The sequence below is a fragment of the Bos indicus x Bos taurus genome, chromosome 10 (assembly GCF_003369695.1).
Source record: "Bos indicus x Bos taurus breed Angus x Brahman F1 hybrid chromosome 10, Bos_hybrid_MaternalHap_v2.0, whole genome shotgun sequence".
Lineage (NCBI taxonomy): Eukaryota > Metazoa > Chordata > Mammalia > Artiodactyla > Bovidae > Bos > Bos indicus x Bos taurus.
The window spans coordinates 16,260,012-16,286,109 of NC_040085.1; the positions used below are offsets into that span (position 1 = coordinate 16,260,012).

The following is a 26,098-nucleotide window of genomic DNA, read 5'->3' on the forward strand; positions in this document are numbered from 1 at the left end:
GATAACATCAGACCTAGGTATTTGGATGTGACAATAAGGCACATGAGATATTTGTTACAGAACTCGCTTTGACAGTACACAGATGTGTGCTTGTCTCATGTTATTTCCACTGTGTCTCTGAGTATTCAAGGTCGTGGCAGGCTGCAATCCATCTGAAACACTTGAAACACGAGGTGGTATGACCTGAGCTTCAGGCCCCACTCCTTTAAGTGGTACTCACCTTCTCCCTCCTCTGTGATGTTCTCCAAATTTCTGTATATCAGACAGAAATTTCAGATCTGATCAGATCAGATCAGTCGCTCAGTTGTGTCTGACTCTTTGTGACCCCATGAAACTCAGCACGCCAGGCCTCCCTGTCCATCACCAACTCCCGGAGTTCACTCAGACTCATGTCCATCGAGTCAGTGATGCCATCCAGCCATCTCATCCTCTGCGTCCTCTTCTCTTGCCCCCAATCTCTCCCTGCATCAGAGTCTTTTCCAATGAGTCAACTCTTTGCATGAGGTGGCCAAAGTACTGGAGTTTCAGCTTTAGCATCATTCCTTCCAAAGAAATCCCAGGGCTGATCTCCTTCAGAATGGACTGGTTGGATCTCCTTGCAGTCCAAGGGACTCTCAAGAGTCTTCTCCAACACCACAGTTCAAAAGCATCAATTCTTCAGCGCTCAGCCTTCTTCACAATCCAACTCTCACATCCATACACGACCACAGGAAAAACCATAGCCTTGACTAGATGAACCTTTGTTGGCAAAGTAACGTCTCTGCTTTTGAATATGCTGTCTACTTTGGTCATAACTTTCCTTTCAAGGAGTAAGCATCTTTTAATTTCATGGCTGCAATCACCACCTGCAGTGATTTTGGAGCCCAGAAAAATAAAGTCTGACACTGTTTCCCCATCTATTTCCCATGAAGAGATGGGACTGGATCCCATGATCTTCATTTTCTGAATGTTGAGCTTTAAGCCAACTTTTTCACTCTCCTCTTTCACATTCATCAAGAGGCTTTTTAGTTCCTCTTCACTTTCTGCCATAAGGGTGGTGTCATCTGCATATCTGAGGTTATTGATATTTCTCCCAGCAATCTTGATTCCAGCTTGTGTTTCTTCCAGTCCAGCACTTCTCATGATGTACTCTGCATATAAGTTAAATAAACAGGGTGACAATATACAGCCTTGACGTACTCCTTTTCCTATTTGGAACCAGTCTGTTGTTCCATGTCCAGTTCTAACTGTTGCTTCCTGACCTGCATACATTATTTCTCAAGAGGCAGATCAGGTGGTCTGGTATTCCCATCTCTTTCAGAATTTTCCACAGTTTCTTGTGATCCACACAGTCAAAGGCTTTGGCATAGTCAATAAAGCAGAAATAGATGTTTTTTTGGAACTCTCTTGCTTTTTCCATGATCCATCAGATGTTGGCAATTTGATCTCTGGTTCCTCTGCCTTTTCTAAAACCAGCTTGAACATCAGGAAGTTCATTGTTCACATATTGCTGAAGCCTGGCTTGGAGAATTTTAAGCATGACTTTACTAGCGTGTGAGATGAGTGCAATTGTGTGGTAGTTTGAGCATTCTTTGGCATTGCCTTTCTTTGGGATTGGAATGAAAACTGACCTTTTCCAGTCCTGTGGCCACTGCTGAGTTTTCCAAATTTGCTGGCATATTGAGTGCAGCACTTTCACAGCATCATCTTTCAGGATTTGGAATAGCTCAACTGGAATTCCATCACCTCCACTAGCTTTGTTCCTGGTGATGCTTTCTAAGGCCCACTTGACTTCACATTCCAGGATATCTGGCTCTAGGTGAGTGATCACACCATCGTGATTACCTGGGTCATGAAGATTTTTTGTACAGTTCTTCTGTGTATTCTTGCCATCTCTTCTTAATATCTTCTGCTTCTGTTAGGTCCATACCATTTCTGTCCTTTATCGAGCTCATCTTTGCATGAAATGTTCCTTTGGTATCTCTGATTTTCTTGAAGAGATCTCTAGTCTTTCCCATTCTGTTGTATTCCTCTATTTCTTTGCATTGATCGCTGAAGAAGGCTTTCTTATCTCTTCTTGCTATTCTTTGGAACTCTGCATTCAGATGTTTATATGTTTCCTTTTCTCCTTTGCTTTTCGCTTCTCTTCTTTTCACAGCTATTTGTAAGGCCTCCCCAGAAAGCCATTTTGCTTTTGTGCATTTCTTTTCCATGGGGATGGTTGATCCCTGTCTGTTGTACAATGTCACGAACCTCATTCCATAGTTCATCAGGCACTCTATCTACCAGATCTAGGCCCTTAAATCTATTTCTCACTTCCACGTATAATCATAAGGGATTTGATTTAGGTCATACCTGAATGGTCTAGTGGTTTTCCCTACTTTCTTCAATTTAAGTCTGAATTTGGCAATAAGGAGTTCATGGTCTGAGCCACAGTCAGCTCCTGGTCTTGTTTTTGCTGACTGTATAGAGCTTCTCCATCCTTGGCTGCAAAGAATATAATCAATCTGATTTTGGTGTTGACCATCTGGTGATGTCCATGTGTAGAGTCTTCTCTTGTGTTTTTGGAAGAGGGTGTTTGCTATGAGCAGTGCATTTTCTTGGCCAAACTCTATTAGACTTTGCCCTGCTTCATTCCGTATTCCAAGGCCAAATTTGCCTGTTACTTCAGGTGTTTCTTGACTTCCTACTTTTGCATTCCAGTCCCCTATAATGAAAAGGACATCTTTTTTGGGTGTTAGTTCTAAAAGTTCTTGTAGGTCTTCATATAACCATTCAACTTCAGCTTCTTCAGCATTACTGGTTGGGGCATAGACTTGGATTACTGTGATATTGAATGGTTTGCCTTGGAAACAAACAGAGATCATTCTGTCGTTTTTGAGATTGCATCCAACTACTGCATTTTGGACTCTTGTTGACCGTGATGGCTACTCCATTTCTTCTGAGGGATTCCTGCCTGCAGTAGTAGATATAATGGTCATCTGAGTTAAATTCACTCATTCCAGTCCATTTCAATTCGCTGATTCCTAGAATGTTGACATTCACTCTTGCCATCTCTTGCTTGACCACTTCCAGTTTGCCTTGATTCATGGACCTAACATTCCAGGTTCCTATGCAATATTGCTCTTTACAGCATCAGACCTTGCTTCTATCACCAGGCACATCCACAGCTGGGTATTCTTTTTGCTTTGGCTCCAACCCTTCATTCTTTCTGGAGTTATTTCTCCACTGATCTCCAGTAGCATATTGGGCACCTACTGACCCGGGGAGTCTCTCTTTCAGTATCCCATCATTTTGCCTTTTCATACTGTTCATGGGGTTCTGAAGGCAAGAATGCTGATGTGATTTGCCATTCCCTTCTCCAGTGGGCCACATTCTGTCAGATCTCTCCACTATGACCCTCCCACCTTGGGTTGCCCCACGGGCATGGCTTAGTTTCATTGAGTTAGACAAGGCTGTGGTCCTAGTGTGATTAGATTGACTAGTTTTCTGTGATTATGGTTTCAGTGTGTCTGCCCTCTGATGCCTTCTTGCAACACCTACCGTCTTACTTGGGTTTCTCTTACCTTGGGCGTGGGGTATCTCTTCACGGCTGCTCCAGCAAAGCACAGCCAATGCTCCTTACCTTGGACGAAGGGTATCTTCTCACTGCCGCCCTTCCTGACCTTCAACGTGGGATAACTCCTCTAGGCCCTCCTGTGCTCGCACAGCCACTGCGTGGGGTCGGGACTCCCGGCCACTGCCCCTGGCCTCGGGCTTAAGGGCGTGGGGTATCTCCTCCTGGCCGCTGGGGCGCGCCAAAGCGCAGGTGGCTGCGAAAGCGCAGAGGAGAGGAGCTACCCCACGTTCAAGGTCAGGGGCAGAAGCCGGGAGCACCCCATGCCTGAAGGGCAGTGGCCAAGAGGAGTTACCCCACGTCTGAGGTCAGGGGCAGCGGCGGAGAGTGCCAGATTGCGACGGTGCAGGAACGGCCAAGAGGAGCTACCCCACGTCCAAGGTCAGGGGGGCGGCCGAGAGGAGCTACCCAGCGTCCGAGGTCAGGGACCGCGACGAGAGGAGTTACCCTGCCTCAGAGGTCAGGAGCGGCCGCCGGGACAGAACGTTAGCAAACTCAAATTCTTACCAGGTGTGGTGGTCCAGACCCTCATTGCTGAGAGGCCTCTGTTCTTAGTTTGTTCTTTTTAGACCTTGTTGCCACAGTGACCGTTTGCTGTTTTTACTGGGCCTGGAAATACCCCATGTGGAACACTTGCATTCCAGACATATTCATTTTTGTTTTCATTGTGCTGCAACAACCTGGTACTCCATGATAATCAGGGTCAATAACCCCTCCACCTAGTAATTCCTGTCTTTGCCTGATGGACCATCAGCTCAAGGAGTTCAAAGTGACCTAGGTGGCAGTCAGAGCTGCAGGTTCAGTGAAATCAACCTAGGTTATCTCTTAAGTCTGTGGTGAGACCAGTGGGATCCTTCCCTGGTTATGTCCACATTGTCACAACTGTTGTGTACTAAAATAGGTGTCTTTTTCTGAGGAGTTTCAGTTTTGGTCAAGGAGGACAGTTAAAAGGACAAACACCTATGAACAACTTGGAAAAGATTAAGATTCTTGGAGGTAAGAGTTCCCAGGAAAATTATAAAGATTTGCTAGACAGAAGAAATGCTTCAGAAATCGAACTGATCACATATACCACATGAAGCTATGAGGGTTACAGATGATATCACGAATGAAGACACTTCGTAGAACAGGAAAGTACTATACATGTTATTATATTTATTTAAGGACTACAAGTCACAGACATTCATCTCTCTGTGTGTCTTATATTTAGATAGGAACAACTATTATTTCAAGGAGAAGTCTATGATTTTCTGTTCCTTTTACCCCAGCTACTTCCCCCCAACCTCTGCACAGATGCTGAGGTCTGAGGTTTCTGTAGGCCTTTCTCCATTGCTCATCTCACTGTGCACCACTTTAAGCACAGAAATACACTGCAGCATCCTCCAGCTGGGAGTCTGAGATTTTGAGACTGAAGGCTTTGGCTTCTTTCTGGAAGTTCACAGAGTAGCGATCATTGGTTGCATTCCGTTGTTCATAAGCATTTTGGCGAATAATGAAAACCATCTCCCCGCTGGGAGACTGTTTGTACCAGAACAAATAATCAGTATCTCTGGTGCTATATGTACAGTCCAGGGTCACTGTGCCTGTCTCCTGTACAGACTCTTGTGGTTGAGGCTGAGTGACCGTCTGGGCCACACTGGGTCCTGTGGGAAGGAGGAGAGAAAGGTCCACACTGGGTGTCACAGGAGAGAGAAAGCAGGCAGATGTCCAAGCTGGTCCCCATTGCCACCCACCTTTCTTCTGCTTGATCTAAACTTCAGTAAAATTCATCAGCTTTCTTGCCCCCTGGAGCTTGGACCCATGAGGAAGTAACAAGATACCTGTGTTAATAATTTTTCTTCCTACTTCCCAGTCCTAGTGGCTGTTAGTAAAAGCAAATACATATGCTTTCCTTACCAAGATAGATGGAGACCATGGCTGCCCACAGCAAACCGGGGCCTGCCATGCTGGCAGTTCTCTCCTTCAGGGAGATAAAAGCCTCTTGTTCTCATCAGAACCTTGGTGACATCCTGGCTTCAAGACAGGAACTGGTTTGTCAGATGGGCCGTTGATTCTCTGTCGTCAACCGTGCAAGCAGTGCCCTCTTCAGGTCATGGAAATAATTACTGAGGCACAGAAGGAACTTGGTTTAGTCAAGAAATCTGTTCTATAAGGAGTCTGTGACCACTGGAGAGAAGGGATTCAAGGATTCACTATTAGAGAAGAACTTGGAGGAGATAAAGTTTTGAGGTGTGCTTATGGGACCAATATGATTTGACCAGCCTGATATATACATGAAAGGGAAATTTGGGTGAGTGGAAAAACCAGAAAAGAAATTCAAGAGACTGAGATGCTTATGGGTTGGTAAGGAGAATAGACTGGAATAGAGGTATATTTTGAGAAGAAATAGGAATGAGGTTTAAGTAATGAGGATGAGCAGATTCAGGTACAGGGATAATGATATTAATAAAAATTGAGACTTGGTAAATAAGGATACGATCATACATCTACCGAGACTGGATTTTCATAAATACGAATTTATTTCACTATCTTTTGAAAAAATAAGGTGTCAGCTTCTATTTTTCCAGTTACGTAATCACTCAAGTACCCACTTGCCCAGTAAAGAAATCAGCCCAGTAAAGTTTACCTTGAACTTTCTTCCGTTCTTTCTCTATCAAAATTTTAAAGCACCTCTGTTTTAATTTTGTCTCCTTGCAAAGTTATGACCAACCAAGATAGCATATTCAAAAGCAGAGACATTACTTTGCCAACAAAGTTTCGTCTAGTCAAGGCTATGGTTTTACCTATGGTCATGTATGGATGTGAGAGTTGGATTGTGAAGAAGGCAGAGCGCCGAAGAACTGATGCTTTTGAACTCTGGTGTTGGAGAAGACTCTTGAGAGTCCCTTGGACTTCAAGGAGATCCAACCAGTCCATTCTGAAGGAGATCAGCCCTGGGTGTTCTTTGGAAGGAATGATGCTAAAGCTGAAACTCCAGTACTTTGGCCACCTCATGCGAAGAGTGGCTCATTGGAAAAGACTCTGATGCTGGGAGGGATTGGGGGCAAGAGGAGAAGGGGATGACAGAGGATGAGATGGCTGGATAGCATCACTGACTCGATGGACATGAGTCTGAGTGAACTCCGGGAGTTGGTGATGGACATGGGGGCCTGGCGTGCTGCAATTCTTGGGGTCGCAAAGAGTCGGACACGACTGAGCGAGTGCTCTGATCTGATCTGATCTGAAAGCAAGAATTCAGGTGAAGGCAGTTTATTTAGGAAGTGATCTTAAGAAGCAAAAATGAGAAAGTAGACAGCGCAGTATTGGGGCTTGATTCTGCCAGCATCTCCAAGAAACATACAAGATGCATCTCTGGATTATCGTTGGGAGGCAATAATCTGTGTATACATCCATCCGTTTTCCTTCTGGTTGGTGCTTGCTGGCAGGGGTGGTAATTCCCCTTTAGTTTCAGGTTGTGCTTGTACATGGAATGAATGAGCTCCCAAGGAATCAGAAAAGGCCCTGGGGTAGGAAGTAAAACTAAGACACAGTGGATGCTTAATGTTGCATGTTTTCAGCTTGAGATGAGTCCCAGTGTTGACAGATTTGTCACAGCTATTGATAACATCAGACCTAGGTATTTGGATGTGACAATAAGGCACATGAGATATTTGTTACAGAGCTCGCTTTGACAATACACAGATGTGTGCTTGTCTCATGTTATTTCCACTGTGTCTCTGAGTATTCAAGGTCGTGGCAGGCTGCAATCCATCTGAAACACTTGATACATGAGGTGGTATGACCTGAGCTTCAGGCCTCACTCCTTTAAGTGGTACTCACCTTCTCCCTCCTCTGCGATGCTCTCCAACTTCTGTATATCAGACAGAACTTTCAGATCAGATCAGATCAGATCAGTCACTCAGTCATGTCCGACACTTTGCGACCCCATGAATCGCAGCACGCCAGGCCTCCCTGTCCATCACCAACTCCTGGAGTTCACTTAGACTCATGTCCATCGAGTCAGTGATGCTATCCAGCCATCTCATCCTCTGTCATCCCCTTCTCCTCTTGCCCCCAATCCCTCCCAGCATCAGAGTCTTTTCCAATGAGTCAACTCTTCGCATGAGGTGGCCAAAGTACTGGAGTTTCAGCTTTAGCATCATTCCTTCCAAAGAACACCCAGGGCTGATCTCCTTCAGAATGGACTGATTGGATCTCCTTGCAGTTCAAGGGACTCTCAAGAGTCTTCTCCAACACCACAGTTCAAAAGCATCAATTCTTTGGCACTCAGCCTTCTTCACAGTCCAACTCTCACATCCATACATGACCACAGGAAAAAGCCATAGCCTTGACTAGACGAACCTTTGTTGGCAAAGTTATGTCTCTGCTTTTGAATATGCTGTCTAGGTTGGTCATAACTTTCCTTCCAAGAAGTAAGTGTCTTTTAATTTCATGGCTGCAGTTACAATCTGCAGTGGTTTTGGAGCCCAGAAAAATAAAGTCTGACACTGTTTCCCCATCTATTTCCCATGAAGTGGTGGGACCGGATGCCATGATCTTCATTTTCTGAATGTTGAGCTTTAAGCCAACTTTTTCACTCTCCACTTTCACCTTCATCAAGAGGCTTTTTAGTTCCTCTTCACTTTCTGCCATAAGGGTGGTGTCATCTGCATATCTGAGGTTATTGATATTTCTCCCAGCAATCTTGATTCCAGCTTGTGTTCCTTCCAGTCCAGCGTTTCTTATGATGTACTCTGCATATAAGTTAAATAAACAGGGTGACAATACACAGCTTTGACGAACTCCTTTTCCTATTTGGAACCAGTCTGTTGTTCCATGTCCAGTTCTAACTGTTGCTTCCTGACCTGCATACATTATTTCTCAAGAGGCAGATCAGGTGGTCTGGTATTCCCATCTCTTTCAGAATTTTCCACAGTTTCTTGTGATCCACACAGTCAAAGGCTTTGGCATAGTCAATAAAGCAGAAATAGATGTTTTTTTGGAACTCTCTTGCTTTTTCCATGATCCATCAGATGTTGGCAATTTGATCTCTGGTTCCTCTGCCTTTTCTAAAACCAGCTTGAACATCAGGAAGTTCATTGTTCACATATTGCTGAAGCCTGGCTTGGAGAATTTTAAGCATGACTTTACTAGCGTGTGAGATGAGTGCAATTGTGTGGTAGTTTGAGCATTCTTTGGCATTGCCTTTCTTTGGGATTGGAATGAAAACTGACCTTTTCCAGTCCTGTGGCCACTGCTGAGTTTTCCAAATTTGCTGGCATATTGAGTGCAGCACTTTCACAGCATCATCTTTCAGGATTTGGAATAGCTCAACTGGAATTCCATCACCTCCACTAGCTTTGTTCCTGGTGATGCTTTCTAAGGCCCACTTGACTTCACATTCCAGGATATCTGGCTCTAGGTGAGTGATCACACCATCGTGATTATCTGGGTCGTGAAGATCTTTTTTGTACAGTTCTTCTGTGTATTCTTGCCATCTCTTCTTAATATCTTCTGCTTCTGTTAGGTCCATACCATTTCTGTCCTTTATCGAGCTCATCTTTGCATGAAATGTTCTTTGGTATCTCTGATTTTCTTGAAGAGATCCCTAGTCTTTCCCATTCTGTTGTTTTCCTCTTTTCTTCACATTGATCACTGAAGAAGGCTTTCTTATCTCTTCTTGCTATTCTTTGGAACTCTGCATTCAGATGTTTATATGTTTCCTTTTCTCCTTTGCTTTTCGCTTCTCTTCTTTTCACAGCTATTTGTAAGGCCTCCCCAGAAAGCCATTTTGCTTTTGTGCATTTCTTTTCCATGGGGATGGTTGATCCCTGTCTGTTGTACAATGTCACGAACCTCATTCCATAGTTCATCAGGCACTCTATCTACCAGATCTAGGCCCTTAAATCTATTTCTCACTTCCACTGTATAATCATAAGGGATTTGATTTAGGTCATACCTGAATGGTCTAGTGGTTTTCCCTACTTTCTTCAATTTAAGCCTAATTTGGCAATAAGGAGTTCATGGTCTGAGCCACAGTCAGCTCCGGGTCTTGTTTTTGCTGACTGTATAGAGCTTCTCCATCTTTGGCTGCAAAGAATTTAATCAATCTGATTTCAGTGTTGACCATCTGGTGATGTCCATGTATAGAGTCTTCTCTTGTGTTGTTGAAAGAGGGTATTTGTTATGACCAGTGGCAAAAGTTTATTAGTCTTTGCCATGCTTCATTACATATTCCAAGGCCAAATTTGCCTGTTACCCCAGGTATTTCTTGACTTCCTACTTTTGCATTCCAGTCCCCTATAATGAAAAGGACATATTTTTTGGGTGTTAGTTCTAAAAGTTCTTGTAGGTCTTCAGATAACCGTTCAACTTCAGCTTCTTCAGCATTACTGGTTGGGACATAGACTTGGATTACTGTGATATTGAATGGTTTGCCTTGGAAACGAACAGAGATCATTCTGTCGTTTTTGAGATTGCATCCAACTACTGCATTTTGGACTCTTGTTGACCATGACGGCTACTCCATTTCTTCTGAGGGATTCCTGCCTGCAGTAGTAGATATAATGGTCATCTGAGTTAAATTCACCCATTCCAGTCCATTTCAGTTCGCTGATTCCTAGAATGTTGACATTCACTCTTGCCATCTCTTGCTTGACCACTTCCAGTTTGCCTTGATTCATGGACCTGACATTCCAGGTTCCTATGCAATATTGCTCTTTACAGCATCAGACCTTGCTTCTATCACCAGGCACATCCACAGCTGGGTATTCTTTTTGCTTTGGCTCCAACCCTTCATTCTTTCTGGAGTTATTTCTCCACTGATCTCCAGTAGCATATTGGGCACCTACTGACCCGGGGAGTCTCTCTTTCAGTATTCCATCATTTTGCCTTTTCATACTGTTCATGGGGTTCTGAAGGCAAGAATACTGAAGTGGTTTGCCATTCCCTTCTCCAGTGGGCCACATTCTGTCAGATCTCTCCACCATGACCCTCCCGCCTTGGGCATGGCTTAGTTTCAGTGAGTTAGACAAGGCTGTGGTCCTAGTGTGATTAGATTGACTAGTTTTCTGTGATTATGGTTTCAGTGTGTCTGCCCTCTGATGCCCTCTTGCAACACCTACCATCTTACTTGGGTTTCTCTTACCTTGGGCGTGGGGTATCTCTTCACGGCTGCTCCAGCAAAGCGCGGCAATGCTCCTTACCTTGGATGAGGGGTATCTCCTCACCGCCTCCCTTCCTGACCTTAAACGTGGGATACCTCCTCTAGGCCCTCCTTTGCCCGGGCAGCCACTGCCTGGGGTTGGTCCTCCTGGCCACCGCCCGTGGCCTCGGGCGTGGGGGCGTGGGGTAGCTCCTCCCGCCTGCTGCCCCTGGCCTCGGGCTTAAGGGCGTGGGGTATCTCCTCCCAGCCGCTGGGGCGCGCCAAAGCGCAGGCGAGAGGAGCTACCTGACGTCCGAGGTCAGGAGCAGAAGCCCGGAGGACCCAATCCCGAAGGGCAGCGGCCAAGAGGAGTTACCCCACGTCTGAGGTCAGGGGCAGCGGCCGAGAGTGCCAGATTGCGACGGCGCAGGAACGGCTGAGAGGCGATACAGCGTCCGAGGTCAGGGGCGGTGACGAGAGGAGTTACCCCGCGTCCGAGGTCAGGGGCGGCCGCCAGGACAGAAATTTAGCAAACTCAAATTCTTACCGGGTTTGGTGGCCCAGACCCTCATTGCTGAGAGGCCTCTGTTCTTAGTTTGTTCTTTTTAGACCTTGTTGCCACAGTGACCGTTTGCTGTTTTTACTGGGCCGGGAAATACCCCATGTGAAACACTTGCATTCCAGACATATTCATTTTTGTTTTCATTGTGCTGCAACAACCTGGTACTCCATGATAATCAGGGTCAATAACCCCTCCATCTAGTAATTCCTGTCTTTGCCTGATGGACCATCAGCTCAAGGAGTTCAAAGTGACCTAGGTGGCAGTCAGAGCTGCAGGTTCAGTGAAATCAACCTAGGTTATCTCTTAAGTCTGTGGTGAGACCAGTGGGATCCTTCCCTGGTTATGTCCACATTGTCACAACTGTTGTGTACTAAAATAGGTGTCTTTTTCTGAGGAGTTTCAGTTTTGGTCAAGGAGGACAGTTAAAAGGACAAACACCTATGAACAACTTGGAAAAGATTAAGATTCCTGGAGGTAAGAGTTCCCAGGAAAATTATAAAGATTTGCTAGACAGAAGAAATGCTTCAGAAATCGAACTGATCACATATACCATATGAAGCTATGAGGGTTACAGATGATATCACGAATGAAGACACCTCGTAAAACAGGAAAGTACTATACATGTTATTATATTTATTTAAGGACTACAAGTCACAGACATTCATCTCTCTGTGTTTCTTATATTTAGACAGGAACAACTATTATTTCAAGGAGAAGGCAATGGTTTTCTGTTCCTCTTAGCCCAACTACTTCTCCCGACCTCTGCACAGATGCTGATGTCTGAGGTTTCTGTAGGCCTCTCTCCATTGCTCATCTCACTGTGCACCACTGTACGCACAGAAATACACTGCAGCATCCTCCAGCTGGGAGTCTGAGATCCTGAGACTGAAGGCTTTGGCTTCTTTCTGGAAGTTCACAGAGTAGCGATCGTTGGTTGCATTCTGTTGTTCAAAAGCATATTGGTGAATAATGTAAACCATCTGCCCACTGGGAGGCTGTTTGTACCAGAACAAATAATAATCAGTATCTCTGGTGCTATATGTACAGTCCAGGGTCACTGTGTCTGCCTCCTGTACAGACTCTTCTGGTTGAGGCTGACTGACCATCTGGGCTACACTGGGTCCTGTGGGAAGGAGGAGAGAAAGGTCCGCACTGGGTATCATAGGAGAGAGAAAGCAGGCAGATACCCAAGCTGGTTTCCATCCCCACCAACTTTTCTTCTTGATCCAAACCTCAGCAGAACATATCAGCTTTCAACTGGGCTCTGTGAGGCAATGCAGTTCCAGTGCTATTAATCTTCTCCCGTTTCACAGCCCCATTAGATAACATTATAAATAAAGACCGAAGCCTTCCTTACCCAGACACATGGAGAACAGGACTGTCCACAGCAAGCTAACAAGTGTCATGCTCACAGCTCTGCCCTGCAGGCTGAGAAGCCTCTTGCTCTGATCTGGGTTCCCCTCTGTGCTCAGTGACACGTGAGGTTCAGAGCAGAAAATGGTATGAGAGCTGACAGGTGACCACGCCTCACTGATGAAAGTTTTCCCAATACTTTTTGGTCGCCCTTCAGGAACTAGGCTATAGGTTATCATTTCAAATGAAAGCAAAAACTGTTTTCTGAGCTTTTAAAAATTATAGGATGAAAATTAAGAGAAGAGGGAGCTGGCAAATGTATTTTGCCAAGTCCTATCCTAGGGAGAATAATGGGGCCCTGGAATGGTAGGTAGAGGTGGCAGGGTTTTATATGCAACAATGGCGAACTCTGTAATTTTTCTTTGTGTTAAGAAAAATGACAAGTGAAGTATGATAACTATAAACAATTAATTATGGATTATAAAAATACACGTGTTATATTAATGTATTCATTTTTTTATAGTTTTAGAGCTGCTCAAAATAATGAAAACAAAGATATATGAGACTGAAAAAAGCACAGGCTAAACTCAGAGTAAATGGAAGCAGAATGTGTATTGTCTAATTGTGCTTATATTTTCCATGGACACTTAAAAAATAAGACCTCATTTGTGCTATACTTAGAAGTTCTGAAATAACTATTGCAGGAATTCTCATCAGCACCGAATTGCCTCAAACGACTCATATTAATATGTATCATTTTATATGTTATACTGTTAAGTCATGTGTACTTGTAATATCAAACCTTGCATTCAATACATAACACCACAGATACATACAGGTTTGTATTTTTCAGTGAACGATTAAAAAAATTGTTTGTCTTTAAAAAAAAATTGCTCCCATCACTATCATTCCATTTTGAAAAAAATACTGGAACAAGGGAAAAAACACACCATGAGTCTCTAGCAGTTTCTGTTTCCAGAGGGAGTGACAGGGATACTCATGTAATTCTAGAGTTGGAGTCCTCAAGCCAAGAGAAAGAATGGGGTTCTGCTATATACTGGGTCCTGTCTGTGAGCATGGGTTCTCTTGTAACAGAAGTGGGTGGCTAAGTCTTCTCACCGAGAGAGATGAACTGGAAATTGTAAGAGTTGGGACCAGCTCTGAATGAGGCTGCTAAAATCTCCTGTGCCCCTAAAGCCAGTTTGATAGCAATGGAAGAAAGGACAACCAGAATTTCCTCTAAACCATTGCTGTCTTTGCCCCATGATTTGAATTCATGTATCTTAGTTTTGTATTCTCCAAAAGTCAGGTCTAATATATGGATTTGTGGGTAAGTAGTTTATTTGCCAGAGAAGGCAATGGCACCCCACCCCAGTACTCTTGCCTGGAAAATCCGATGGACGGAGGAGCCTGGTAGGCTGCAGTCCATGAGGTCACTAAGAGTCAGACACAACTGTGCGACTTCACTTTCACTTTTCACTTTCATGCATTGGAGAAGGAAATGGCAACCCACTCCAGTGTTCTTGCCTGGAGAATCCCAGGGACAGAGGAGCCTGGTAGGAGGCTGTCTATGGGGTCGCACAGAGTCGGACACGACTGAAGCGACTTAGCAGCAGCAGCAGTTTATTTGAAGGTGATTCTAGGAAACATTAAGGAAGTGAATAGGGGAAGGGAAGGAGGCCAATACAGAGGGTTGTCATCAAGTCAGTTACTATTCTGGGCAATTGGAGCTTAATCCAGCTGGGTAACTCTGGGAGATGGTATAGCATTTCCCTTTGGAGTTACCCAAAATGAAGCATAGAGGAGCTGGAGTAGTTCATAAACTCATTATCCATTGCAGATTGAGGGCTGCTTTGGGGACATGAATTCTCTGGTATATCTGATCAGTCCTGCACACTGGCCACATGTGTTCACATGGTCAGAAAATAGTCCTCAGACTTGCTGGGGTTTTCAGTGTGCAGAGGTGACTGCCAAGAGATGTGAGTGGAGCATCAAGAGCACTGTGCAGCCCATCCTTACACTGCTGAGATCCTCTTGTGCTCTATGTTTAATCCACTCAGAACACTAGTTCTTTTACAAAACTCAACAATATTAGTGGGATATGTTACAATTGCTATAGATGATGAAAAGTGAAAGTGAAGTCACTCAGTCATGTCTGACTCTTTGTGACCTATGGACTGTGGTCAACCAGGCTCCTCCGTCCATGGGATTTTCCAGGCAAGAATACTGGAGTGGGTTGCCACTTCCTTCTCCAGGGGATCTTCCTGACCCAGGGATCGAACCTGGGTCTCCCACATTACAGACAGACTCTTTACCGTCTGAGCCACCAGGGAATCCTGCTATAGATGATACCACAACCGTAATTCATATTGATTATCTTCCATCTCCCTCCTATACCACTAATTCTTGATTCTCCCCACCTTTGACTAATACTTCTGTATCTAGATTTCTGTCCCAGGGAGGAGGTAATCTAGACCTTCATCCCTAAGGGGACTGAACCCCTGGTTATTCTCCCTTTATCAGGCCATAGTTGCTAAAGTTGCCTGTTTACAGTAATTATGGTCATGAAAATGCTAAAAGTCATCCTGGTGAGTCCCCTGAGTTTTCGTCCTACATTTCCAGCTCCCAGTAGGTAACCACAGCCCTAAATCCTCCTGATAATCAAGGTCGATTGCCCCTACCAGTGTAGTAACACCTTTCCTGTCCTTCTGGCCTTTGGATATGAGTATGTTAGATGACCAGGTGGTATATGTAACACTGCTGTTGTTGTTCAGTCACTAAATTTTGTCCGACTCTTTGCGACCCCATGGACTGTAGCCCACCAGGCTCCTTTGTCCACTGGACTTCCCAGGCAAGAATACTGGAGTGGGTTGCCATTTCCTCCTCCAGGGGATCTTCCTGACCTAGGGATTGAACCTGCATCTCCTGCATTGGCAGGCGGGTTCTTTATCACTGAGCCACCAGGGAACCCATATGTAACATTAGGCTTGATGAAAGCCTCTCTGTTTCCTCCAAAAAAGTATCCTCTCCTTTCCATTCAAAGGGAAATAGGACCTCTAGTCCAGATGAAACTAGAGTTATGAGAACAGGAAACACACAATGAACAAGTGAGTTTTGGTATTCTCCCAATACCAGAATTGGGGGTTGATGGGGAGATAACCCAACTTTCACTGCTTGGTTCCCAGGTCCATGTATTTTATCTAACAGGAACACAACACCATCTTGAAGAATAGTCCTCCAGCCTCTCAGAGCACTACCTCTAAGCTGGTGCTTTAGTAAAGTGGTCATTCCAATGTTCTATGAGGCTAGTGGTTGGCAGATAATGCTATATGCAGTAAATCAGTATGTCCAGTGGTCACATGACCATTGTCCCAACTTTTTGCTGTAAATTGGGTCTGTTGATGCAAAGGGATGTGAAATCCCTTGATAACCTCTGAACACTAGGTTCATGCTGCTATGCGCAGCACTGTTGAAGGGAAGCCAAACTTGTACCCAGAACATGTAGTTTTCCCAGCAGGAAAAGATTTCTGCCACCTCCAGGATGGAAGTGGTTTCATGTAATCAACTTGCCAACTAGATGCTGGTTGGTCTCCTGGAGGGGTGATTCCACATTGAAGGCCCTTTGTTGTGTCTATTGCTGACAGGTTGAACATTTGGCAGAAGTAGTTAGGTCCGACTTGGTGAGAGAAAACTCTTGCTTCTGGGCTCATGCTGCTGTTTTTCAGTCACTAAGTTGTGTCCGACTCTTTGCAACCCCATGAACTGTAGCATGGCAGGCTTCCCTGTCCTTCATTATCTCCTGGAGTTTGCTCAAATTCATGACCACTGAGTCATGGATGCTTTCCAACTATCTCATCCTCTGCCCCCATCTCATCCTTCTGGTCTCATGGAGGATGCCTATTCTGTCAGCTTGGCTCATCTGTCCACAGGTCTATTGTTCAAGCACTGAAGTACACAAGGATGAGGCTGGTGACATCCTTTGGTTGGACCATCTTGTCACATGGTTGCTCGGCACTCCCTTGTGGTGGATGTTGTCTGGGGGGCATGAATGTGAGATACAGTGATCCCAACACCCTGTGCCTACACTCACTGCTCCTTCAGCTCATGGTCTCCTTGAAATGTGACTCTTCCTCCTCCACCTGACTCTAGAAAGGAATAAGAAACTAGGTGCTTTTAGGGGTCACCCCTAAAAATGTAGCCCCTTTGACTCTTCTCCAGTCAGCTGGTTGAAATTTTATCCTCTTTTAAGGAGGAACCAGATTTGCTATCACACTGTGTTCTCCTCTCACTCTGCCCTTTAAAAATTTTAAACCATTTCCCCTCAGGTTTTGGTACTCAACGTTCTTAGCCAGTCTTTTTGGAATGGCAGAGTATGTTTTCTTTCACTGCAGGATTTGATAGTCACTGCTTTCAAGATTTTGTATTCTTGATATATTTGTGAAAGTCTACAAAGGAGCTCAAAGGCAAGATGTTTTCTCTGTTTCCTCTATTCTCTCTGTTCTTTAGTACTCTCTTCTTTCTGATGTTAAGCCTCTGGTTTTTGAACAGAGTAAGGACTTCACACAGAGAAACAAAAATATCAGTAGATTAGATGGTGTTTGAAAACACTATCCCCTCTGCACATGGTCTTCAAATGAATTCTTTGACACTGTTATACAATGCTCTTCGTGTTTCGCTTTGCTCAGAGCACAGAGTCAGTGCCTGGGAGCTCTTCAACAGGAGGTACAGGCTTAGCAGGGTTTAGGTGCAGGGCGCAGGTGTCTGAGCTGCACTGTGTACCTGTTGCACACAAGAAGGTGGTTGCATCATGGAGCTGGGAATCCTCCACATGCAGAGAAAATTGCTGGTCATTTTTGTTAAGCTTGGCTGTAAATCTTCCCCTGCTTTTCTCTTCCTCTTTCAAAAACAACTGCACCAGGAAGTGGATGCCTTTCCTGGGATCCTGCCTACCACTGGAAGAAATCATCAGCTTCGTCTTTGTAACTGCAGTTCAGTGTGAAGTTCTCACCTTCCTTGATTTTCTGTTCCATCAGTGGTTGTCCATTTGACCCTGTTCAGGAGGGGTGAGAAAATGTTCATACATAAAACACATTTTTTTTTGTAAATAAAAACTTTCCTTATTTCTTTTGCATTTCTTAAAATAAACTCCATATTGTCCCTGGGATGCCCCTAGATTTCCTTACCAGAGTTGTCCATTTCCCTGGCTTGACCATTCCTCCCCTCCTCCCCACTCACAGGTTACCTGCATGCACAGGAGTATCAGGGAAGCTTGCAGGTGAGGCTACATTCCTGCTTCTGCCTGGAGTCTCTCAGGATTCAGTTTGGAGGCATGAAATTGACCATGTTCAATTATGCTTATTGTCATTAGTCCATTATCCTAGATTCTTCTTCCTTTGCTTTGGAAGCCCCAGTGATCTTTATTCTGTTTTCACAACCAATCAAAATCTCACTTGTCACAAGTGCATCACTGAATTTACCTGCTCCTGCTTCTCCCATTCACATAATTCTGGTTTCCAGCCAGTTACATTTGTTAATGGTAGCACTGCCCTCATGTGGTGTCTGAATTTTTAAATTAAATTTTGTTTCCATTACCCTTAATACAGAGCAATTTCTTAAGTTAAACTAAAGGATGATAGAACATGCAGTGAGGCGAAGCGTGAAGAAAAAAGAAAATAAAGCACTGTGTCAAAATGTTCTCTAGTGATGACTGTCTTCACGTCCTTACTACCTGGGACTCCCTTCTTCACTCTCCTCACTTGTAAGGGATCAAGGCATGTTCTTTGCCTATATGGCTATGTTCTGAGGGTCACAAATAAAACATTGAGAGAAGATCTGATTCTTTCCCTTAATTGGTTAGGGTCTCCTATGACTTTCTTACATTTCTCACTCTGAACAATTTAAAAATAGTTAAAAGAGTTAGGACTTCTCTAAGTTCTCTATAAAAGTATAAAGGAAAGAAATACAGTATGTTTCTTTTAATATACGCCCAGATGTGAAGACCAACCTGGTATCTGGCTAGCTCTGAAAATGGTAGTACCTTTGCAAAAGTGTAAGTGTTTCTTTTTTTAATTTAAATTTTTAATTTTCAATTGGAATATAATTGCTTTATAATATTGTGTTGGTTTCTGCCATATATCAGCATGAATCAATCATAGGTAAACATGGTTGCATACCTATTGTTGTATACCCAGGAGAGTCTACCCCTCCCTCTTGAACCTTGCTCCACCTCCCACCACATCCCACCCCTCTAGGTTGTATTTCGATCTGGGCATCTGTGTAATCTCTGGTAATTTCCTATATTTTACATATTCAGTATATGAAACCCTGTTTCATCATCTTTTATATTACAGCAAGGGTTAGGATTTGACTAAAGAAGTGAATCAATGCTTTTGAACTGTGGTGTTGGAGAAGACTCTTGAGAGTCCCTTGGACTGCAAGGAGATCCAGCCAGTCCACCTAAAGGAGATCAGTCCTGGGTGTTCATTGGAAGGACTGATGTTGAAGGTGAAACTCTAATACTTTGGATGCGAAGAACTGGCTCTGATGATGTGAAGAAAAGACCCTGATTTGGGAAAGATTGAGGGAAGGAGGAGAAGGGGACAATAGAGGATGAGATGGTTGGATGGCATCACTGACTCAATGGACATGAGTTTGAGTAAACTCTGGGAGTTGGTGATCGACTGGGAGGCCTGGTGTGCTGCAGTCCATGGGGTCACAAAGAGTCAGACACGACTGAGCGAATGAACTGAACTGAACTGAAAGAAGTGAAAGTGAAGTCTCTCAGTAGTGTCCAACTCTTTGTGACTCCACGGACTGTAGTCCACCAGGCTTCTCCATCCATGGGGTTTTATAGGCCAAAATACTGGACTGGGTTGCCCTTCTCCAGGGATCTTCCCCACACACAGATCAAACCCAGGTCTCACACATTGTAGGCAGATGCTTTACCTTCTGAGCCACCAGGGAAGCCCTGGGTGACTAAAGAAGAGGAGAAGTTAAAAAAGAAAGTTCTTTTCTAGTCTTTGCATTCAGTCCTTACCCTGATGATTCTAGGTGCTACCACTTCACCACATTTTTTCAGCTGTACTACCTGGGTAAAGTCCTGGTCCTGGCAGTCTAATCCCACCCTTCTTTTTCTTTGGTTCTTATTGTGGGCATGAAGTAAGTGGCTGAGAGTCTGCAATGAGTAAAGAGCTGTGATCTTCTTTGATGTTAATTGTGGATATAAGTCTTTCTCATGTATGAAGTTATGTAAAATAGACTGCTTTTTCTAGCATTTTTCTGAAACACAGTGTCATTGTGTCTCAGATTGGAGTTAACTCCCTGTTAGAGATATAGGGTCTGAGGTGAACAGTGCTTTGTCTTCGCAAGCCCACTCATTTCTCCTTGAGAAGAAAACAGCAGACTTGGAGTGACCAATGGAGAGTCTGCCTGTTTGTCAATTGATACACTTTCCCGGGAGCATGATTGCTCTTTTCCTGAATAGGAGCACTGCCAAATCATATTAAATCTGAAAGCAGAGAAATGTTAGCAAAATTTCAAGAAGGGAATTTTATTCTGGAAAAACAGGAGGTGTTGTTACAATTGTTTGGAACAAGTAAAATCTACAAGAGAAGTTTACATTTGCATGGAGATTTCTCTCTCCTGTCATCAGTTCAGTTCAGTCCAATTGCCCAGTCATGTCTGAGTCTTTGTGAATCTCATGGACTACAGCACGCCAGGCTTCCCTGTCCATCACCAACTCCTGGAGCTTACTCAAACTCATGTTGATTGAGTCAATGATGCCATCCAACCATCTCGTCCTCTGTCATCCCCTTCTCCTGCCTTCAATCTTTCCCAGTATCAGGGTCTTTTCCAGTGAGTTAGTTCTTCACATCAGGTGGCTAAAGTATTGGAGCTTCAGCTTCAGCATCAGCCCTTTCAATGAATATTTGGGACTGATTTCCTTTAGGAGTGATTGGTTAGATCTCCTTGCAGTCCAAAGGACTCTCAAGAGTCTTCTCCAACACCACAGTTTAAAAACATCAATTCTTTGGTGCTCAGCTTTTTTTATGGTCCAACTCTCTCATCCATACATGAGTATTGGAAAAACCATAGCCTTGAGTAGATGGAACTTTGTTGGCAAAGTAATGTCTCTGCTTTTTAATATGTTGTCTAGGTTGGTCATAGCTTTCCTTCCAAGGAGCAAGAGTCTTTTAATTTCATGCTATGCTTAGTCTCTCAGTTGTGTCCGACTCTTAGTGACCCCATGGACTGCAGCCCGCCCAGCTCCTCTGTCCATGGGGATTCTCCAGGCAGGAATACTAGAGTGGGTTGCTATGTCATTCTCCAGGGGATCTTCCCAACCCAGGGATTAATTGGGTCTCCCACTTTGCAGGTGGATTCTTTACCATCTGAGCCACCAGGGAAGCCCATGAATACTGCAGTAGGTAGCCTATCCCTTCTTCAGGGGATCTTCCCAACCCAGGAATCAAGCTGGCGTCTCCTGCATTGCAGGTAGATTCTTTACCAGCTGAGCTACCAGGGAAGCCCTTCTCTCCTGTCATAGGATTGGTGATTTCAACATTCTAGGTCAGAAGCAGCAGGTATGAACCTGGTTAAAGGTGATAGTGATTTTCTCAAGTAATGATAGACAGGGGTTGTCGCAGTCAATGAAGGCTGAGTGTCTGCTACTTCAAATTCATTCAAGTTAACCCTTTGGGGATGTTTAACAAAATGTACAAAATAGAATCTGCATGATGCTGTTGAAGTCTTGAAAAACACCCATAAAGTTAGCTACCTCCAGGGGGCAGTGCATAATAGGCATCAGCACTCTGCAATAGCTGCAAAGTACAGGAGCAAAAGTTTGCAACTAATAGGAGCTTAATAACTGGTTTGAGAGCTAAGAAGAAAAATCATATCATTTCCACTGATGCCAAAAAAGAATGTGACAAAATAAAACACACATATATGGTAAAAACACCTTAAAACCTTAACAGACAAAATTACATATGCCACAACCTCAAACTAGCACCTACCTTTGGGGAAATACTAGAAGCTTTCTTTCTTTTTTTTTCCAACTTAATTAATTAATTTTTAACTGAAAGATAATTGCTTTACAGTATTGTGTTGGTTTCTACCAAACATCAACATGAATCAGCCATAGGTTTACCCATGACCCCTCCCATTTGAACATCCCTCTCACCTCCCTCCCCCTTCTACTCCTCTAGGTTGTTACTGAGCCCTGGTTTGAGTTCCCTGAGTCATACAGCAAATTCCCATTGGCTATCTATTTTAGATTTGCTGATGTATGTTTCCATGTTACTCTCTCCATACAAATCACCCTCTCCTTCCTCCCCCACCCCAGCTGTGTCCATACGTCTGTTCTCTATGCCTGTGTCTCCATTGCTGCTCTGCAATAAGTTTATCAGTACCATCTTTATGCAATAAGTTTATCAGTACCATCTTTCTAGATTCCATATATATGTGTCAATATACGATATTTGTTTTTCTCTTTCTGACTTACTTTACTCTGTATAATAGGTTCTAGGTTCATCCATTTCATTAGGACTGATTCAAATGTGTTCCTTTTTATGGCTGAGAAATATTCCATTGTACATATGTATCACAGCTTCTTTACCCATTTATCTGTCGATGGACATCTAGGTTGTAAAACTTTCTTATTAAAGTTAGGAGAAGGACAAAGATATCCACTACATTTACCACTATTTAGCATTGTGCTTAGCGACTACTTAGTGCAGATGGCCAAAAGAAAAAAACAATTAGATGCATGACAATTGGAAAGAAACAGGTAAAATATCACCTGCATATCTGCAGATGAGATAATGATATATCAGAAAACCTAAAAGAGAAGAAAAGCCATTACCAAAAGACAGGTAAACAACAATTTAAAAAATAGCTTTTATAGCGTTCATGTGAAAAACAAACAAACAAACAAAAAACCAGTTTAAATAAATGTGGAAGAAAAGAGCACATTATCTCCTGTATGAAAGAAAAAAGTCTTGCATTCTCAAGTGCAAGACTAGGCAGAGAGGTCAATAAAACAGAGCAGCAAATCAATTGTTGTTTAGTCAGTAAGTTGTGTCTGACTCTTTTGTGACCCCCATTCACGGTAGCCTACCTGGCTCCTCTATCCATGGAATTTCCCAGGCAAGAATACTGGAGTGGGTTGCCATTTCCTTCTCCAGGGGTAGAACCTGCATCTCCTACAGCTCCTGTACTGCAGGTGGGTTATTTACCGCTGAGCCACGGGGAAGTCCCTCTTCCACCATTCAGGATCCCAAATGAACATATAGCATTACCCAACATTCAGCACCAAGAAATTTTTGCTTGAGAGAAAGAATGGTGAGTGGGATTATTATGAATCTATTGGTTACTTTCTGAGATGGATCATAGATATTTGATAAAAGTAAAAAGTATAAACGGACTGGAAGTTTCTATGTCTCTCACTTCATCCATCACTGTTACAGAAAGTCTTTTATTCAATAAAATAGATTTCTAGTCTTCACTCTTCTCAGTTTCTACTTTTGAAGAAAACTTTTCTCTTTCTGAATCATGTGGATATAAACTAAATCACCAAATGGTGGAATAACCATTTTAGTTTTACTACAGTGTTGATGTCTATTTTTTATGTGCTTACTTGATTCTCAAACCTTGCACCATTTAGTAGAAAAATGGAGCTATAAGACTCCCTAAAAATTTAGTATATTGCTGTCTGAAGAAAAATCCTTTTTTAGGCACACCAAATTCTGCTTTTCTGAGAGTGAAACGTATTAGATGACAAACATATTTGTGATGATAGAAGACACAGTGGGGGTAAATTAGAAATTAGCCCTAATGTCAAAGGATTATCTGCCTGGCTTATCCTTATGGCAACTCAGTACTCTAAAGAGCAGGGGTGGGGACATATCCAAACTACACCAGTATAAGTTCTGAGGAGGATAAAATCTCACACGAATTCAGGAGTTATTTTCAGTGAAAATCATGCAAAGGCTTTTGTACCCAGGGGAGGAAGATAACAAAGTACAAAGCAATACAGAATCTAGCTATGTTTTATTTGTTTGGTCTGTATTATTTGATTTAGAAGTTTGTCCTTTACTTGAGGTTAATGAAAGCAGAGAAGCTATTAGTCTCCCCCTACATCCAAACAAAACTCATGCTGAAAAGTGGTCATAAAATTGCTGCACATTGGGAAAGTGTAGAGATTTTTCCTTCTTGCAATATGGCTATTAGTTGGTGGTAGAATTGCTCAGGGAAAGGGAAATTTATTTGTTCCTTGAATCAATCACTATGGAAATCAAATTTCTCTCTATATTTAGAAATGTGCTTGTAAAAGTAAATCTTTGACATTTTTAAGTTTAAATGTAGATTAATAGTTCATTCTAAGAAACAATTTCAATATATTCCTTTATGTTACATCCCAGGCAGTGCTAGTGGTAAAGAATCCACTTGCCAGTGCAGAGTGGACATGAGAAATGCAGTCTTGATCCCTGGGTTGGGAAGATTCCCTGGAGTAGAAAATGGCAACCCACTCTAGTATTCCTGCCTGGAAAATTCCATGGGCAGAGGACCCTGGTGGACTGTCCATGGGGTCAAGAAGAGTCAGACATGACTGAGCACACATACATACAGTGTTGCCTAGGTTAAAGACAGGTAATCTCATGACATTTAAAAAATATAGTGTTGTTTTTGTTTTGTTTTATTTAGTTTTTGACCATGCCATGCAATATGTAGGATCTTAGTTCCCTGACTAGGGATTGAACTTGCACCCCTGGCAGTGGGAGTGTGGAGTCAACTGCTGGACCACCAGGGAAGTCCCTCATGACCTGTTTTATCTTTTATCTGGAAAGAATGCAGTTCTGGGCTGCTGTAGCCCTCTTGAACTATTGCCTCAAGCTAACATTTCATATTATCTCACAGTACTATCCAATAAAAATTGTCTTATTCAGTAATATTAAAAACTTTTATTTTCCTAAACTCTTTTTGCTTACTGTTTCTTGATCTTTGCCCTTAATAAGTTTACCCTGCCTGGAATGTGTTCTACCATTGACCTCACTTAAATTCCTACACATACATTAAGTGAAAATTCAGATCCAATTTCCATGAATCTAGAAGTGATTTTTTAAAAAAAATCTGTGGTGCATTTTATAAACACTTTGATTATTCAGTTCTTTTATGGTATTTTCTTTCATTTAAATTTTAAAATTTTAAGTGTGGTACAAAATCATATCATTTTGTAATTGTTTCTATAAACCACTAGAAAATAGACATTCTCCTTTTATTTGCTGATTTCTTCTTTTATTTGATGATTGTGCAATGAGGATTATTTTACACCTCAAAGCAGTCTGTTTTGTTTTGAAAAAATCTCTAATTGCTTATTTTTCCTTATAGTGAGCTGAAATTTATCTCCATATAAATTCTAACCATTGGCTATAAATTTGTCTTTATACCTGGGGTATAGTAAATATTACCAGTCATTCATTCATTCAGTCATCATTCAGTGAGTGCTTATTGGTAATAAAAAATTGATATGTTCACAAAGCTTAAATATAAAGAGATATTCCCATGACTGTTAGATACAAACTCTTTGTGTATAAGCATCATGACTAAAATATTTTTATATTGCCTAACAAAGCATGTAGAAAGGAGGAGACTTGAAAAGCCTGAGATGTGAATTCTGAGAAATATCATTTTGTGTGGAAGTGAGCACTCCCTCTAGTGGGATTGTGAATGGACTGAAGAGGGGAAGTGTGTGTGTGTGTGTGTGTGTGTGTGTGTGTGTGTGTGTGTTAGTGGCTCAGTTGTGTCTGACTCTTTGTGACCCTATGGGCCACATGTCCCATAAATACAGGGCAGAAGTTGGTGGCTGAGTCTATGACCTTCACAGAGAGGTATTCATGTTAATGGTTGTGGCTCTCACTCTTGCTTTCTGTTTAACCTCTGAAACAATGAAAATGATAAAAATAAGGTCTTTCCTAGTATTGTGTCTGAAACATAAAAACCTATAGTCTTGTGTAACTGTGTTAAAACTAGAAACTTCTCCCTCCTGGCACCTGTGGGCTGGGGACTCTGTTCCACTTTTTGTTGGCTTTCTTCCCTGCTCAGAGAGAGGAACAGATGCAGAAAAGCAGACATCAATTGTCCACTTATTCAACGATTCATTTTATTTTTTTCCAACTTTTCTGGAAACAAGCAAGCAAAACTTACTTTTAAAGGACTAAAACAAGACCTGAATAAAGGAACAGGCATATAATATTCTTGGTTAGGAAAACATAATATCCTAAAACATCAGTTTCCAATGTGATTCCAAAGAGAATCTCATTTGTTTGAGCCAAACTGAAATATATCTTGAATATTGTCACTATCTTGAAATTGTCAACTATATTTTGAACAAGAATATTGAGATTGAATTTTCTTCTTTATGATATAAAATCTTACTCTAAAGAAAACAGTACAATATAGGCACAGG

The 26,098-nt window shown here is 42.8% G+C and overlaps 2 gene segments (V, D, J or C); both read right to left on the reverse strand.

Moving 5' to 3' along the window:
* Positions 1-26,098, reverse strand: part of LOC113899945 — a 1,425,504-nt gene that overhangs the window by 386,621 nt on the left and 1,012,785 nt on the right.
* Positions 4,949-5,601, reverse strand: LOC113899956. The segment is given in 2 exon segments: positions 4,949-5,238; positions 5,492-5,601. Coding segments are annotated over 2 exon segments (339 nt in total).